The sequence below is a fragment of the Podarcis melisellensis genome (genome assembly GCF_964234715.1).
Source record: "Podarcis melisellensis genome assembly, chromosome: 5".
Classification (NCBI taxonomy): domain Eukaryota; kingdom Metazoa; phylum Chordata; class Lepidosauria; order Squamata; family Lacertidae; genus Podarcis; species Podarcis melisellensis.
Window position 1 is genome coordinate 28,978,788 of NC_138537.1, and position 18,805 is coordinate 28,997,592.

At 45.2% G+C, this 18,805-nt stretch overlaps 2 protein-coding genes across 4 annotated transcripts in view; one reads left to right on the plus strand and one right to left on the minus strand.

The window, feature by feature from the left end:
• COL4A3 (collagen type IV alpha 3 chain) overlaps positions 1–8,003 on the minus strand; it is a 72,904-nt gene extending 64,901 nt beyond the window's left edge. The window contains exon 1 of the mRNA XM_081910296.1: positions 7,868–8,003. Coding sequence (XP_081766422.1) covers positions 7,868–7,984 — 117 coding nt within the window. The 5' untranslated portion in view covers positions 7,985–8,003. The remainder of the gene's footprint in view (positions 1–7,867) is intronic.
• A 71-nt stretch (positions 8,004–8,074) lies between these two features.
• COL4A4 (collagen type IV alpha 4 chain) overlaps positions 8,075–18,805 on the plus strand; it is a 66,016-nt gene continuing 55,285 nt past the window's right edge. The window contains exons 1-3 of one of the 3 annotated variants that reach the window (XM_081910295.1): positions 8,075–8,172; positions 16,438–16,610; positions 17,279–17,318. In XM_081910295.1, coding sequence (XP_081766421.1) covers positions 16,567–16,610; positions 17,279–17,318 — 84 coding nt within the window. In that variant the 5' untranslated portion in view covers positions 8,075–8,172; positions 16,438–16,566. Of the gene's footprint in view, positions 8,173–8,389; positions 8,560–16,437; positions 16,611–17,216; positions 17,319–18,563; positions 18,764–18,805 lie in introns of those variants that run through there. The other 2 variants (XM_081910293.1, XM_081910294.1) reach the window with 2 other exon arrangements.

The window sequence follows — 18,805 nt, forward strand, 5'->3', positions numbered from 1 at the left end:
TAGAATTTGGTCAAACTGTAAAAAGTGAGCAGTGGGCAGTAATGAGCCATGTACTGAGTCTTTTGTGTTACATAATCACCATGTCAACTAAGCATTACAGAAACCGCTATCATCACATTGCTCCAAATGCAGATTATAGTCTGGAGAAATGGCCGGAAGCAAAGGAGAAAAAACATCTGTGTTTCTTAATCTGAGGGAACAGAGGATGTAATAATGAGGAGCAGAAGAGGACAGCAGTAGAGGTAAAAGGTGAGGCAATGCTTAAGAAGGCAGGTACGCATACAAGGGCAACAATGAGAGTAGGTGAGATTGGTGACCAGAGAAGCCAATTTAGGGTTTAGAAGGATTTTAAGTACAGGCAACTTTGAAAAATACATTCAGAATGATTCAAACATTTGGAATTTTTATTTCACCTAGCATTATCATTATAAGAAAGTAGAGCTAATGGATTACTCTTGTACAGTTTTTTTAAACTGGGGAACAATGCCAGGGAAGGTGTGTGAACCATTACTTAAGTGCAAGACTAACATTTCTGTAAGCAGCCCTTCTAACTTTCAAGTATTATCTGGCCAGATAAAGCAGCATCATTTGCAGTGCTTCTAGAAGCTGATATTTGTTGTTGTGTTTTTTTGCAAGAGAATGAATAGGAAGTTTAATCTTGTGAGCTTAATCTCGAACAGCCAAAGCTTTACTTTCCAGTAGCAGAGATCAATGATCATGCAGAAAGAAACTGTGGCCAGTGCCCATTCTCTAAAGTGAAAATAGTAAACACACCAAAACTAGTACACCTTATAGCTGATGCAGATATTTGGGACATGGAGAAAGCACTACTTAATGTAAAAACTTCTTTGCTGTTGAGAAATATGTGTAGCAAACTGCCTGGTGCATGTAATTTCCTACAGAATTGTAAATTGCAGGTGTTGAGACTGTGATTTAGACTGGGAGTGGAGCAGGAGGCAAAGAGTTAAAGCCCTTCTACCCCCATGCCAGGCTAGCAATCTGAATCAGGGCCCCCACACCTGTAAATTGTTCTTGTTTTTAGAAATTGTGCAATTGATAATTGTGCAATGGGCATCTTGTCTTGTCTGAGTCTTAGCTGTTGTTCCCGAGAGGCCACAACCGCTACACTCCTTATCTATGCCTTCCCAGACATTTCCCCTCATACTATTGCTCTGATCCATTCTACAGGCCTTTTAAGTCCACTATGCTGCCACAGGTATGTTTCTACCTCTACCCCTTATACAATTCATGATCTGTTCACAACATCCTCTGCCATAAGGTGTGGTGATGAGGACTTGCTTTGATGGTTTTAGAAGTGTATTAAATAAACTCAGCGGCTTTTATTTGCTTCTTTGATTGATTGATTGATTGATTGAGTTATACACCACCCTTTATCATAAGATCTCAGGGCAGTTCACAGAATAAAATAAAGGATAAAAACTAGTAAATAAGTAAAACAAAATGGTAGAAAAGGTCCTCTGATGAACGCAGACTCTGAGACTGTTTATATGGCGAGAGGCGGTCATTCAGGTATTGTAGTCCTGAGCCATTTAAGGGTTTATAGGTCAAAACCAGCATTTTGAATTGGACCCAGAAACTAGCTGGCAGCCAGTGCTGTCAGTCCAAGATCGGTGAAATATCTTCTAACTGTCTTGTCCCAGTGAGCAACCTAGCCACTGAATTCTCCACCAGCTGAAGCTTCCAAACCATATTCAAAGACAGCCCTACGTATAACACATTGCAGTGTAACAACTAAACAGGAACATATAGGCAGGGCTGGCATCTGCACTTGACACCCTTGAGAAACTCCCTTGATCCAAATGCCAGGGCAGCATGTCTTGCCTGCTCAGTGCTCCCATTATTATTATTTTGCTACCCTTCCTTGTTTTTATTTTTCTGGCCCAGCACTCTGAGCAGTGCCAGTCAGCTGGATCTAGCCATGCTTTTGATTTCCCTCATCTCTGGGGCACTGTGGTAAATTAAAGAGGAATGTATACACAGCTGCCCAGTTCTGCTTGGAGCCATTGCAACCAAGTTTAAAAGGGCTGAATGACACAGGGCATCTTGCCCAGGGTCCTCTCAAGGCAGGAGCCAATCCTGCACCCAGATTCAGAGGTGGCAAGCCACTGAGTGCCAGTTGCTGGGGAGACAAATGAGGGAGGGCCTCAGAGTTCCTCTGAGCATGTTCAGAGCGCACTGCTCAAAGGCAGTATCTCAGTGGAAGCACCTGCCCTGAGATGAGACCCTATGGCAGAGGAGCCATAGTTCAGTGATAGAGCACCAAACTTACTTACTTACATTTATATCTCAACTTCCCTCTGAGGAGCTTAAGGTGGCCTATGTAGTTCTCCTCCTCCCCATTTTAGCCTCACAACAACTCTGTGAAGTAGGCTAGGCTGAGAGTGAGTGACTGGCCCAAGGTTACCCAGTGAGCTTCCCAGCTGAGTGGGGATTTGAACCCTGGTCTCCCAGGTCCTGATTCAACTCTCTAACCCCCTACAACACACCATGTTTTTATTTCCGCCTTCCTACACCACTTTTTGAACACCCATGTGCTCTTTATGGTTTGTTTTAAAATATTTGCTATATCTTCTTTTCCACAGGCTGATCGTGGCAAAATGAAACCTCACTTGGCTGGCAGTGAGAAGGACAACAGTCAGAGCGGAGTGTGTGAGAGCTGGGAGGAAGCTGGCAGAAGCCAGAGGCTGAGAGCCATGATGGATTCCTGCTTGAGTCCAAGGCTGTGACTATGGGAGAAGCAAGACCTTCCAGTGCTGTCAGCCCTGGATGTATATATGTGTAAATAAATGATACACCATAAAGATACCAGAGTCTATGCCATGGGTAGGCAAACTAAGGCCCAGAGGCTGGATCCAGACCAAATGCCTTCTAAATCTGGCCCGCAGACGGTCTGGGAATCAGCATGTTTTTACATGAGTAGAATGTGTGCTTTTATTTAAAATGCATCTCTGGGTTATTTGTGGGGCATAGGAATTTGTTCATTCCCCCCCCCCAAAAAATATAGTCCAGCCTCCCACAAGGTCTGAGGGACCGTGGACCAGCCCCCTGCTGAAAACGTTTGCTGACCCTTGGTCTATGCTGTCCCTCATTATTCCAAGGAAACCAAACCTGGGTATTGCACCCTCTAAGGCAAGTATTATGCCCTCTCACTGGGGCCTCCATGCGGCACGCTGATGTCACAAGCCGGAGCTGCAGAGCAGTGGCAGGGCATGTGTGTGCTCTTCCTTGAGCTGGGGAGTGCCACCATGGCCGCAAGTCTCACCGTCCACCCATCTCTTCCACTGGTGCTGCACGCTGTGTGGCCAAGGGATTCAAGGGCTCATCCTCTCCCAGTTCTTGCTCAGCATGCTGCTCAGGTGAGGCAGGCGGGCAGGACAGGGAGCAGCTGCAGAGGTGTGCCTAATTTTTTTTGCGCCTGGGGCAATTGCCCTGGTAGGCCCCTTTTCCCCATGCTATGCCTCAGCCTGGAACCCCTGGAATCTCTCGCCACTTGAAGATTGGGGTAGCATGCAGCATTTTGGCCACAATGCCTGAAGAGAGGGCACAGCCACCCAAAGAATTAAATCAGCGGTATTTGGATGCAATGACCTGCCAAGGAAGCTGCAAGGCAAAGCAAGGGAGGATACTATATCTGTTTAGGTATGTTAAGGAATGCTATTAGAAAATTGGTAAAGAATGTAAATAACAATTATAGCATCCAAAACTTCCCAGGACAAACAGTTTGTTGGGGGAGGGATTTTGCTTTGAAATTCCCTTGCTATTACAACATTAGCAGGCTTTTTCACAGGCTTGTAATATAGTACATTTCAATTATTAATGTTTTTAATGTTCTGGTGGAATAATTTTTACTGTGCATTTTAATTATATATGGATTTCATAATTTATCTTATAGTTGTAAATGGGTAACAAACCACATGGGCATATACATTTAATAATAACAATAATAATATAAACAGAAAAAATGATGTTTATTTATAAATCATCTAAGTCAGAAATGAGCACTGAGATAAATTTATGAGGGTGAGATAAATGATTCAGAATTGAGAACAGCCAAAAAAGAAGAAAAAGTGGCCAATTGCAACCATGCACAAATAAAGTATATATAAAAATATAGACTAGATGTAAGTCATTTCTATCTGCACAAATAATTTACCATAGAAATAAGTATTTTCTATTGTAGATTATTTTCCCTGTGAAATAGCTATATCAGTTATTTGCATTTACATTTAACTTGTAATATTGGCCAAAAAAATGTGTTTTACAGTATTATCATTTTGCATTAAATGCATTATTATAGGTTTTATATTTCTGAAATTAAGGGCACAATCTGAACCCTAGAACTGTCAGGGTTATGGGGTTAAGAATCCAGTGGATCTCTGACTGAGCCAGGATGTTCCAAGCTCAGCCGGGTTACACCAGCATAACTTCCTCACCTGGCCCAAGTAGAGATATGCCAGCATCTCTTGCCCATCCTGGCTCAGCTGGGACACAGCATGGCCACGTGACCCTGGGAACCCGGCATAAGTTGAGCAATCAAAAAGAGTGGTTTAAAAGGCTTGTTTCTCCTAGGCTTAGCCCTGTTCCTGAACAGAGTCTGGATCTGGCATAACTTTTGCCAGTAACGCTGCAGCTAGGATAATTTACACTGGCTCCCCATAGTTAGGCTTGCTCCCCCAATTCATTACATTGTGGCTTATTGCATATTATTTTTTGCAAAATGGCAATCTGTGTTTGGTTTTCATTGCTTTTGTACACAAAAGAGCTATCTCAGTCCTTGTTGCTGTCCTTGGTGAAGCACACAGCTTCCAGCTGGATACCGCCCCTCCAAAAAAAACCAGATTAGGACTGTGGCACAGAGGAGAGAGTTTCACCTTTTTAACCCACCCAATGTCACACCTGAGGCTGCTGTTTGCCTCCTGAAGGTACTGTTTGCTGCATCATTTTCTGCTGGGGATTCCAGTACGCATAGTCCCAGTGGAGAAGACTCCCCACAATGGCCTACCCACGGTCATCCCCTTCCGCTGCCCTGCCCTAGATGAACTTGAGGGGCAGGGGAAGTGGGTGCTATGGGCAGTACTCACTGGGCCAAAGTGAGCAGAGCCCTCATTTGCCTGTGAACAGGGATGTTAGCTTTAGCACGCACTCTGTTGGAAAGCTTGCAATATCCTGATTTCCTGCTCTCTCTTTTTTTAAACAAATGTTATTAAATCAACTAGAAACAACTCAAAAAGAGCAATCAGGTTTATAAAAGCCTGGAGCACATCCCCCAAGAGAAAATGCTAGAGTGTTCAGGGATTGCTATTTTTTAAAAGGGGGTGGGGAAGATGAATAAAGGGGAGTATGACAGAGGTTTATCAAATTGCGGAAGAATGTGTAGAGAAGTTTTTCCCTCTCTAATTAGAACTCAGGGTCACTAATGACGTTGATGGAGAGTTAGATTTAGGACACACAAGACGAAGTACTTCTTTACACAATGCATAAATTTAAAGTACCGGTATTTGCTGCCACAACGTGTGGTGATTATAGCGCTTAGCTTAAATGGTTTTAAAGGAAGATAGGACACATTCATAGATGATAAATCTGTCAGTGGTTGTTAGCCATTGTTCAAATGGCCCATGCCTCATAACAGGAGTTGCTAGAGGGAGGGTGGTTGTTTTCATGGCCTGCTTAAATATGAAACAAGACGTTGAACGTTGGACAAGTCTACTTATCATCTCATCCAGTAGGTCCCTTCTTATGACAGCCCAATTACTCCTGCTTTCAATTTGTGGCACACTGTGATCCAAATAACATAAATTAATTGGGGATGGTAAGAAGGCATGGAGGGAGCAGGTTTGGGCCAACAGGTTATATTTAAATACCCTTTGGTCCCTCCAGCCTATAAACCTATAATCAGGATTCCCAGATAGAATATTGGTTTATTGTGGGCATTACAGTGGAAGGTGTTACTGTAACAGCTACACAGCTGCAACTGTTTGGGCCAGTGGGCACATTATCCAACTGGGAAAAATGTTGTGGGCAACACACACACACAACCCACACCCTATTCTACTGGATACATGCTTCTTTCAAGTTTAATCAGTGGAAGGAGGAGCACCCAAGAAAGCCTCTGTGGGAACACATGCCCCTGCAGAGGATGATGATAATGATAATTATAATTTATTGCATATTAAAAACATGATAAAACATCAAACATTAAAAACTTCCCTAAACAGGGCTGCCTTCAGATGTCTTCTAAAAGTCAGATAGTTGTTTATTTCCTTGACTTCTGATGGGAGGGCATTCCACAGGGAAGGCGCCACTACTGAGAAGGCCCTCTGCCTGGTTCCCTGTAAGCTCACATCTTGCAGTGAGGGGGAACTGCCAGAAGGCCCTCGGAGCTGGAACTCAGTGTCCGGGCTGAATGATGGGGGTGGAGACACTCCTTCAGGCATACTGGGCCGAGGCTAGGTCAGCACCAACACTTTTAATTGTGCTTGGAAACGTACTGGGAGCGAATGTAGGTCTTTCAGGACCAGTGATGTCATGATGTCATGATGGTGACCCCTCCATACAGTGGCTCCAAAAGGATTGATGCAGTGCTGCTAAATTGTCACCAGGCATGCATGCTTACAAATGAATTTTGGTTGCAGATTGGATGAGCATATGAGCCATACGGCAAACAGCATTGTCAACCAAATGGTCAAAGGCCTGGAAACGATGCCTTATGAGGAACAGCTAAGGGAGCTGGGCATGTTTAGCCTGGAGAAGAGGAGGTTAAGGGGTGATATGATAGCCATGTTCAAATATATAAAAGGATGTCACATAGAGGAGGGAGAAAGGTTGTTTTCTGCTGCTCCAGAGAAGCGGACATGGAGCAATGGATCCAAACTACAAGAAAGAAGATTCCACCTAAACATTAGGAAGAACTTCCTGACAGTAAGAGCTGTTCGACAGTGGAATTTGCTGCCAAGGAGTATGGTGGAGTCTCCTTCTTTGGAGGTCTTTAAGCAGAGGCTTGACAACCATATGTCAGGAGTGCTCTGATGGTGTTTCCTGCTTGGCAGGGGGTTGGACTCGATGGCCCTTGTGGTCTCTTCCAACTCTATGATTTTATGATTCTATGATTCTAACCCAGTACTGTAATTCATACAAGGGAAGTGTCAGGCAAGCAGCTGCATCACTGCACTGTCTCTTTTCTTTTTTTCCTTTCTGGGATGGTTCTCACATTTACAACTTGACTGGCAAACATGTGGGGCAAACGACTAAAGACAGAAGGAACCCAAATATCCATCCATTTAACCATGTCAAAGCCCATCACAAGTTACCCTCCCAAATCCACCTGTGCAGTGCAGTGCAGATGCCAAGCAAAAGGCAGGTGCAATAAGAAAGATACCTCCTGATAGACGAGCAAGCTTTAAAGAGCAGAAAACCAGAAGGTTCACCAGCCAATCTTGAGAGACAGGAATTGGTCTCAACCATGGGATCAGTCAGATTTTCAGAGTGAGCCAGAACGTTGGGCATGGAACGTCAGCAAGTAATTAATGAAGGCAAGAGTGCCTTTGAGCACACACAGAGTGTGATTCCCCTTGCCACACAGTAACCACAACCACCTTCCCATACTTCTGGGTGGTGGGGTGGTGGAAGGTACAGCATGCACTGAGCTGCTCCCTTTTCCTCCTTTGGCAGAGTCCCTAGGCCTTTGGGCTACTTGACAGATAAGACATTCCACACGTGAAGCCACTTCTGCCTGTCACGCAACTTCTAAAGGCCACAGAAGCCCTGTAAGAAACGAATAGGAAAGCAGAGCGGGAGGGACGTCAGCCAACCCCGAGGCAGCAGGTTTCAGCGCTGGCCCTCAACTCACCTTTGCAGCCACAGCAATGGGGAGGCGGTCCTCCTGCTGCCCCGGCGAAGCGCTCAGCAGGGCAGCGAAAAACAACAGCCCGAGACACCAGGAGCCGGGGCGCGCGGGCTCCTTCATGCCTCACGGCGCGCTTCCCCCTCAACTCTCTGGCGCGCGCTCTCCCTCTCGGGTCCTCCTCTCTCTCTCGCCTTCTCAGTGCCACAGGTCGCGCGGTCCGCAGCTCCGTCCCTGACAGACCCGCTGTCACCATTCACGGACCAGGCGCGACGGCTCCTCCTCCTCTTGCCACTTTCCCTCAGCGCCAAGTGAGTTCCCTCGACGGTGCGGCGGCGCGGCGCTGGCGCCTCTCTCTCTCTCTCTCTCTCTCTCTCTCTCTCTCTCTCTCTCTCTCTCTCTCTCGCTGCTTGCTTTGCGCCCCCCGAGAGAGGTCCGCGTATGGGCAGCCCCTCGGGATAGCCCGGGGCGGGGCCGAAGCTGCGGGAAGGCGCGTGGAAGCTGGAGGTGCGAGAAGGGAGGGGGGGGGAGAATCGAGGGCGGGGCGAAGCAACCCGCAAAGAGAGAGAAGCGAAGCGCGAGAGTCGCTTCACGCCTGGCTTGGCGGCGCTTGCTTCGCCGGGGCCGGGAGAGCGCGGCGGGACGCCGAGGCGCGGAGACGCGAGCGGCTCCTCAGGGCTTGGTCCCCTTGAAGTGAGGTACTTCAGAGACTCTCGCGGGAAGGGAATGCGTGGCGCGCGCGGGGAAGCGAAGGTGTCCCGGGAAGTGGGGCGCGTCTCGTCAGGCACCTGTGGCGACGTTCTCTGCGGGAAAGGGCGTCTTTTCCTCTCAGCCTTTTTCTATGGTGGTCCTTCAGTTTCCAGCCAGGAACTTCCGAGCCCTAAAAAAAAGTCACTTGGATAAAATCCCACCGTGATACTCCCCCGCCTCCCCCCCCCCCACGCCCCCGGCGGAGCAGGGACGGGAGGTAATCTTTGCTGGCTCTCCGGGGTTTGTTTTCCTGTCAGGCAAAGGATGAAGTAGGCTGTTGCCTGTGAGCGCTTGGATAAAAAGGTGGCGGGGGGCGCATGTCAGGCAGTTTCTCGGGTCCGTCAGCAATAGGCAGTAGCTGTCCCATACGGGGATCAAACCTGCAACCTTGGCGTTATCAGCGCCACACTCTAACCAACTGAGCTATCTGGAGGTACATAATTCAGCTTGCAGAAGCTAAGCCGGTCTGGACCTGGTTAGTGACTTGTTGGGTGACTGGCTGGGATCTACACTGATGCCACATCATGTTCCATGGCAGAAGAGAGGCAGGATATATATGCAGGACAATAAATATCACTAGGAAGCTTGGTATGTATGCTTACAAAGTACCGTAACTCTTGCACTGCAAATTGATATCTGAAGGGAGGCATCTCAAATATTTTTGCTTTACTAACCTGCATAGATATTCAGCTTTCTCCAGTGCTAGGGTGGGGCTGGCAAAGCACAATCTGAGCTCTGCTTCAGGCAGCAAAAAAACTTTGGTCCACCTAGATCCAGGAGGCACAATTTCCGCTGACTTTCTAGGTAGAAACTTTAAACATATCAGGCATACTGAGCCAATGCACGTGACATTGTTGGCCGACGTGGCTCCCATTAGTCCCAGATGGAATGGCCAATGGTCAGGGGTGATGGGGAGTTGTTGTCCAGCAACATCAAGACAGCACCATGTTGGCTACCCCTGATGTAAGTTATACAGGCACTAGGCCAATCCTACCAAGGCAAGCAAAAATAATATGGCACAGTCTTACACAGAGTGTGATCACTGGCCCATGTCGCCCAGTATTGCCTATTTGAACTGGCTGCAGCTCTCAACTGGGTCTCAGGCTGCGGCTGAGCTGCTACTTGAAATTCCGAAAGCTGCATTGACCCTGGATAGCTCAGTTGGTTGGAGCGTGGTGCAGATATTGCCAAGCTAGCAGAGACTCTCGGGACAGCTGCATATTCCTGCATTGCAAGGGGTTAGACTAGATGATCCTCAGGATCCCTTCCAGCATCTATGAAGATGCCAGTGGTTGAACATGGAACCTCCCATTAGCAATTCCTGTCGAGCAGCAGCAATTCACGCACATGGCTCGGTCCAAAACTGTAGTGCAAGCGTTACCACACCCATTACAGCATCTGTTCCTTTCCTTTGTGCACCATCACTAGAAAGTTGGCCTTGAAGCATGAGCAGTCTGTTCCATCAACCCCATTTTCACCCCATGAACCAAATGGGTAACTTGAAGGGCTGGTGTTCTGGGCTGCATCATCTGTGGGGATTGATCCCTGCATACTCCTGCTTTGAGAAGGGGGTTAGACTAGATGATCCTCAGGGTCCCTTCCAGCGCTTATGATTCTGCATGCACCTCAATGTACAAAGGAAATATTGCAGTCTTTCCTAATCTTTTTGAAAATGGCTGTGGACGATGCTTGTGTGTGAGGCACAGAAGTGTGTCCTGAATAAATTTATGTCAGCTTTTCTTCTGAGATCTCAGTCTTCAAGGGAGATACTTTACAAGTAAGCAAAGTATGTTGAATAGAGAAGTTAAACCAATAGCCTCACTTTGAAGCAATTTATGTATAAGTACATGCTACATTAAAAGGGACGCGGGTGGTGCTGTGGGTTAAACCACAGAGCCTAGGACTTGCTGATCGGCGGTTCGAATCCCTGCGACGGGGTGAGATCCCGTTGCTCGGTCCCTGCTTCTGCCAACCTAGCAGTTCGAAAGCACGTCAAAGTGCAAGTAGATAAATAGGTACCGCTCTGGTGGGAAGGTAAATGGTGTTTCCGTGTGCTGCTCTGGTTCACCAGAAGTGGCTTAGTCATGCTGGCCATATGACCCGGAAGCTGTACGCCGGCTCCCTTAGCCAATAAAGCGAGATGAGCGCCGCAACCCCAGTCGGTCACAAATGGACCTAATGGTCAGGGGTTCCTTTACCTTTACCTTTACATGCTATATTCCTAATTTTTCTGAGTTGGAATATGTACATTGGCATGATCATGTCTAGGAATTGAAATACCAAGTCAGTTATTGGTGGGGTGGGATGTGCAGCTTATCTGGAGGCAGGTCACTTGGGGACTGAAGTACATGCTATGTGTGCTGTGTGATCACACTGAATGTTAGTTTTAAGCAGGCGCTAAAGGGGTGGGTGGGTGGGTGGGTAGGGAGTTCTGATCAAGATGAGGCCCATGGCATGTGGGGAATTACCCTTAACTCCTGCTTTGCAGTCGCTAGGGAAAAATCCTCTCTCCCCAGAGCTGCTACCAGCACAGTGCATTTAACATAACATATAGCTTGGCATTTGGCTTTGCAGACATGACAGCTGCTAGAGAATAGTGTCCATTGTGCGTCTATATTTTTAGTCTGAATCCTTATACAGAACTGCTACCGGTCCTTTTGCCTGGAAAAGAAACAATGTGAATTTATGTGCATAACCATCCCTTTGTACACCGTTGTATCATATAATGGGGTGCATTATATCAGTGAGTTTTATGTACATGCTTAAAAAAATGTACAGCTCTTCAGCATGCCATGTAACCTGTTAACTTGCACAGGCTCACATGAATAGTCCCTTATGAACATTAACTTTTCACTGGAATTTACCATGGGGCTTATAGCAGTGGCTGTTCCTTGGCCTCAAGCGCCAATCGATTACTGCCTTTCACCACAATATAAGAAAGATTTGGCCTTGACTAACACGGCCATTGAGTTACCCTGTCATTTCCCTGCTCACAACAGATTGAGCTGTGGCAGCAGGTGCAGTAAGATGATCCTGCTGTCTTGTCTGTAAGGCTTTTTGCATTAACTGATCCAGGGAAAGAAGGTGTTACTTCCTGAAAACCAGCCTTGAGTACAAATTGGGAACCATGCTTCCATTTAAGAATGACATACTTCCAGTGGTCCCCTTCTCCTCTGTTCTATTTGATATTAAGCTATACTTGCCTGTGTTTTTCATGTTTATATTGACAATGCCAGAGTTCTGTGGACATGTTATCCCACTGAAATCTAATAGGCTTAAAACGCATTTCAAAAGAAGTATCAATAACCATGGACAGCAACGGTAGCGTACTTTAAGCACCAGCGGATATATTTGTATTGGTTTGCTAAGTGCATCCACACAACATGATTCCCTATCTAGGGGAAAGCTGGGTTAGCCCATAGTTCACAGTGGTTAAGTCTCTTCTTGGGATTTCTGAAGAAAGTGAGCATGGCAATGTCTTATAAGTAGAGTTCCCCTCGAAAATGGTCTGGAAACTGCCAGATGGTCCAAAATAGGGCAGCATCTCGGATGGGCCGGCCCCACCTTATTACACCAATATTTTGTCATCTGCACTGGCTCCCAGTTTATCTCCAGGCTCAGTTCAAAGTGCTGGTAAAGCCTTAAAGAAGCTTGAAGCCAGGTTTCCTGAAGGCTCGTTTCTTCCCATACATCTATACTTGCCTAGGGTCTAATACAATATTCAGAGGGTCTTCTCAACTTGCTCTCCTGACACCAGTTGTGGTATTTGCTGCACTGAGTGAAGAATTTGTAAATATATTATTCCAGAGGTCAGCAAACTTTTTCAGTAGGGGGCTGGTCCACTGTCCCTCAGACCTTGGGGGGGGGTCAGACTGTATTTTTTTTGGGGGGGGGAATGAATGTATTCTTATGCCCCACAAATAACCCAGAGATGCATTTTAAATAAAAGGACACATTCTACTCATGTAAAAGCATGCTGATTCCTGGACTGTCCACAGGCCAGATTTAGAAGGCGATTGTGCTGGATCTGGCCTTAGTTTGCCTACCCATGTATTATTCCTTACTTTTTATTTTTCAGAGACACAACAACATTGTAGGTTATTGTTGCTATTATTCTTTTCCTTTTTTCTAAATTTCATCTACTTTTATTCTGTTTTAGCAGTTTTTTGATGTTTAGGTACTGTTTTTTATATTTTATGGTTTATGGTAGTATTCCACTGTGTTTTACTCAGAGCAGAGCCATTGAAATGAATGAACACGATTAAGTCAAGTCTGTTGATTTCAGTGAGTAAAAATTGTGAACCACCAGGAGAACCTTTTGCTAACTGGTAGTAAAGAGATGATGCAAGTAAGTAACATTAAAGAAATCCTTCCTGAAAGATGTGTTCACCTCCGCAACTATGTTTCTAGTGCTATCCAGACAGATGTTGTGAATAACAATGCCCATCTGCCACTATTTTCTTTTTGGAAGAATTAGACTGCTGTGAATATGTGAAAGAGTAAGTCACCCTCCTCGTCCTTCTGTGTAGATTCACTGGGACATGATTTTGGGGTGGGGAGCATAATAAATAGATATATAAGATTATGCACTGTGTGGAGAGAGTGGATAAGCCTGTCTCATAATATCATAACTCATCCTCCAGCAGATGGAACAGACCATACCAATAGTGGGAATGCAGCTACAGCACATGCTATAGAGAGAAACAAGGGGCAGATGATGCTCATCAAACTGGAAAAGGTAGCCCATCTAGAAAAAGGAAAATTCTGATCCTAAACCTCCACTGCCTATACTCATTTGTGAAGAAGGCTTTGGGAATAAAATGAGTACCAAAGACTACCCAGGGAGGGCCCAAACAGATATACAGTGGTACCTCGGGTTACATACGCTTCAGGTTACAGCCTCCGCTAGCCCAGAAATAGTACCTGGGGTTAAGAACTTTGCTTCAGGATGAGAACAGAAATCATGCTCCGGTGGCACAGCAGCAGTGGGAAGCCCCATTAGCTAAAGTGGTGCTTCAGGTTAAGAACAGTTTCAGGTTAAGAACGGACCTCCGGAACGAATTAAATACTTAACCCGAGGTACCACTGTATTAAATCTGTGACAGAATGCATCTAACTTGTCTCTTTTATTTTAGCAATAGAAGCCTTGGGGTCCACAGAGGAGGGTCAGAAATATAGCACATGGAATAGGGCTTTAACCTAAGGTTACCAGATTTTTTTCCTATGAATCCGGGGACACTTTAAATAAAATGAAATAATTAAATAAATACTACGTTTGGGACATTGATGCTGCAGTGATGACGGTGGCAGAGGGGCGGCTGCCGCCTTGACCTCAACCTCCACGTTTCCCCTTCCTCTTGAGGCTTCTGTCTCCTTTTTCCATGAGCCGGGGCATCCCCTGAGTTGTTGGGTCTTCAGTGGTGGTGGTGGTGAAGCGGTGCGTGGTGGGTCAGGCATGGAAGGCGGAGAAGGAGGGCCGAGAGTGGTGGCAGCAGTGAGGCTCGGGCAGCGCGATGCCTCCCTTCCCATCAGAGCAGCCCCAATCCCATTCCTACCTGTGTGCAAGCAGGACGGGGCGAGGATCCCTCATCTGGGAAGGGAAGCTTCCCATTGCCTAACTGAGAGATTCCTGCCCCCTCGTGCTTGCATGCAAACTCTGATAGCCAGCATGAAACCTCCCTTCACTGCTGAGAAATCCCTGCTCCACTCCTGCTTGCACGCAAGTAGGAGTTGGAAGGCTGCTCTGATAGGCAGCATGAAGCCTCCCTTCACAGCTTAGTTGTTGGGGTCCGGGAAGGTGGAGGCAGCCAGGAAGCTGCATCTTAGAGCCCCTGTACCACCATCATATGGGGACTTCTGAGCAGCTCCTGAAGCCAGCCAGAGCCAACTGCTCCAGGCTGCTGAGACTGTTTTTCCCGGGGACATTAGATGAAATCCATGGATTACATTTGTCTGGGGACTTATTCGCAAATCCGGGTACTGTCCCTGGGAAACAGGGATGTCTGGTAACCCTACTTTAACCTTTCCCCTACATTGCAGTCCCCAATGAAAAAGAAACCTCCGGATCTGCTGTGAGGTGCCAGTGGAGCTGTGGTGCTGTGGTCTCAACCACTGAGTCTCTGGGGCTTGCCAGTCAGAAGGTCAGCAGTTCAAATCCCCGCAATGGGGTGAGTTCCCATTGCTCTGTCCCTGTTCCTGCCAACCTAGCATTTCAAAAGCATGCCAGTGCAAGTAGATAAGTAGGTATCACTGCAGCAGAAAGGTAAATGGTGTTTCCATGTGCTCTGGTTTCCGTCACGGTGTTCTGTTGCTCCAGAAGCAGTTTAGTCCTGCTGGAAACATGAAATGGAAAGCTGTTGGTAAACAAATGCTGGTTCCCTTGGCCTGAAAGCGAGATGAGTGATGCAACCTCATAGTTGCCTTTGACTGGACTTAACCATCCAGGGGTCCTTTACCTCTCTTGAAGCTAACAGCAGCTTCTTGAGGAGAGGGTTTAATGGAACCATAGTTTGGGGTAAAATATTAACTCCCCCTTGCCACCTACCATTCCTCTATTGTTGAAAGCGAGGAAATAGATGTGTAAAATAAAGTCTTATATTTATTATCATATCTGTTTGCTTTGAACTCTAGCTCATGGCTGAGGGGAGATTCAAACAGAGAACTTTTTAATTTGAAGCTCGGGCTCTTAACCCCTATATCAAACCAGACATGTGGCCTTAGCTTGATCCACAACTCAGTTCCAGAAACATGCTTGGATTCTGATAAATATTGGCTAGTTCCACAGAAGAAATACTGGCTAGCTTCCACGTGCCAAAGGGGCTTTCAGCTTGAGGTTTTCAAGCAGGAGCATTTGCTGTACAGCTTGATAAACCTCTTTTGGAACTGAGGTTAGTTTCGAAACCAGTTTGTCACATAACAGTGGAGACTGCTGTTTAAAAGAAAGTATGTTAAGAATCCCACTAAGCATGCACAAAGCATAATTAGAGAAGGTTTTAGACACAGGTCATTTTGGAAAAATTAGGAAGCTGCCTTATGCCAGATTTTTTTTTGTCCTGTCTAGGCTAGTATTTCCTACTCTGGCTGGCAGCAGCACACCACCCAGCAAGCATCCCACGATCCTTTTCTTTTTTAGCTAGAGATGCCAAGGATTGATCCTGGTACTTTCTGCACGCAAAACATGCACTCTGCTACTGGACAATGTCCATCCCTATAAAGATGATGACCTACTGGGCCAGATTTAACTAATGTATCCTACTAGCAGAAGCAGGTACTTCCGCTAGCACAGCAGGGCTCCCCCTAATCTCTCCAGCTGTTGCAGAGGAGTGAGAGGACCTCCAAAACAGCATGTGGGGGAAGGAGAGGAGATCATTCAATCAAGTAAGCTGAAATGTTTTTGCTGATGGAACCATTGCCGCTAAACTGTGTTTATTTCCTCCCTTTGTATCAAAGCCTTCATAATTGCTTACAAAAATGCATCCCTTTAACCCTCATGAGTTTTGTTTCATGGACAAATGTTTTGCAAACATCAAGCAAATCATTCTTATCTGTTTGTGTTTGTTGGTGCACTTGGTCCTTGAAAAACAGATTTATATTAGCCAGATAGTGGGATCAAAATACCAAGAGCAGCTGGACTTCATACACAGGAAACCTACATGGAAAACAAATGAGCATTTGAACCATGATAATAGAGAGCGCAATTGATCATTTACATTGGACTTTATCTCTGGCAGGTTTTGTTGATATTTTCCAACATACCTCACCTGAAACATAATTTTAAAAATGTGGCATGTGAAGCTGAGTCACCTGTATATTTCTCTTATCATCAGATCAAGAACAGCAGAAGAATGTGGAACACGGTTTTCAGGCCAATAGGAGCAGCGAGACACAGTCCTGATTATTGAAAATTAAATAGTGACGACTTGAACTCAAATGTCCTGATATGAACTGCATCCACTATGTGTTCTTTAAAACGGATTACATTTATTTTCACGGCTGCATGGTAAGCATTATATACCATCTTTATCAATTCCCTGAAACATTTCTGTTTAGATTTGAAGATGAGGTAACAGTGGTCATTCAGGGCAGAGGAAAATAGTAGAGAGCACTGATGAGAAGATTGTTGTAAGTACTCCGGTGGTAAGTACAAGGCAGAAAAGACCCCTTTCATGTGCAGAACTTTGCTTGTGGTTCTCTGGATCCAAGCATATAGTGTTTCAAATAGAGAACAAAAGGGGGCAGAAGGAGTAAATAAATGCTATAGAATGATAGGAGCATACAGTATTCCTACTTGGGGGATAGACCAAAAGGAAAGACAAGGTTTCACTGTAAGCTTTTGATTTTGTACATGCAGCTCAGGTAGAGGAAGTTGTTCACAATGGAGTTCATTTGCCCCACCCTTGAGGTAGCAGTGGGGAGGTGGCATTTCCCCCCCCCCCCCATTCCAACCGTCTTGGGCCTGCTCTGTGCATGAATGTTATCCAAATCAAATTATGGTATTTATGAAATTATACAGGAGACAGTGAACATCATGGAATAGCTGCCAAATCTTTACCCTGGGGATGCTAAAGAGTTTTTAAAGTGCTTAGTTTTTCTCTCTGCTTTTTAGTTTCCTTGGTATTTTAGTCAATTGGGGTTGAATAAATTAACCTTGATTTTCTTATCCACCAGTTGGCTGATATTTGTTCTTTCACTCCAACCAGTTAAAGGGGTAAGTTATTTGAATCAAAGTTTCCTGCTTCTCTTACTGTTTCCATCTGTTAACAGAATACGTTAGAATTTGGGAGGTTTATACTATGGGGTAACCAGCCTCATATATGACCAGCACGCACAAAGGCATTAAAATCACAGAGTAAGCTTTCCTGCCAGCCATAGCTATGTCACTTCACCTCACCTGGGAGGAACTACTAGGCAATCAAGTCTTTCTTTGTTTCAGTCTACTATTTCAATCTGGTGTGTGAGGAAGTTTGAGCTGGTTGCTCCTGCTCAGCTGCATGACTTTAATCAGACAAGTGGGAAACTTTGGAAGGAGCTTTTAAAGGGGGTATCTTTGGAATTCACTTGGAAGGGCACATTTTTAAGGTTTTACAACACACACACACACACACACACACACACACACGGATGTTAGACCAGTCAAAACAAACAAAAAGTATTAAATACTTAGTTTCATTACAGGACACTAACAATGGAATAATAATATAAAAAAACCTCAGTTAGTGTAAAATTTAAGACTGTGGGCATGGATGGATTTGATGTGCCTGCAATTCTATATACACTTACTGGTAAACTCAGCTAGATTTATTTCTAAGTAGACATTAATAGGATTAATAAGTAGACATTAATAGGATTTTGCTTTAAAGCTATAATTGCAAGATTAAAAAATGCATACTGAAGAATCAGTTAAGAGCCTACTCTTGTGTTTTAATGTATGCATATCTGTATTCTGTGCCCATAGTATTTCTTTTAACAAAGTATGCATTATAGAAAACACCTGCTGATTGGGAGAATGCAGTACTTTATAGTTTCAGATGTTTAAAGATTCTCAATTAATTTGAAAACTGAAGACTGTCAGTACATTGGCTATTTCACAAAGTCAATGAAAGTAATAAGGATAGTAAGTTCTTTACAAAAGAAAAACCATTGGTTTCCAGACTTCTGTCTGATGGCTGAAGAAAACCTTCACATCTGATATGGAACCACAGCACATCTCTGGAGATCTTGGAATATCTTATAGGGCAGGCATAGGCAAACTCGGCCCTCCAGATGTTTTGGGACTACAACTCCCATCATCCCTGACCACTGGTCCTGTTAGCTAGGGATCATGGGAGTTGTAGTCCCAAAACATCTGAAGGGCCAAGTTTGCTTATGCATGTTCTAGGGCACATACTTCGTTCATTCAGCCCTCTTCTACAACAAATAATATCAGACTCACAGTGCAGATATTGATTGGTCCATATTGGGTTCCCCACTGCTGCATTTTACCTTTAGAAAGCCATTTTGCCAGTTGCTAATTGCATGAATGGTGTGACATCTGTTTTGGTTCTTAGTAATGGAAAATTGCTTGCCATTATAGACCTTCTTACAGAGGAACCCATGGTGAACTTAGAACTAACCAGATGGTTCCATGGAATGCAGCTTGAAAGCCACAGAGTGGTAGTTTTCATTGAGAATTGTCAGTTATTTTATGAGAAACTA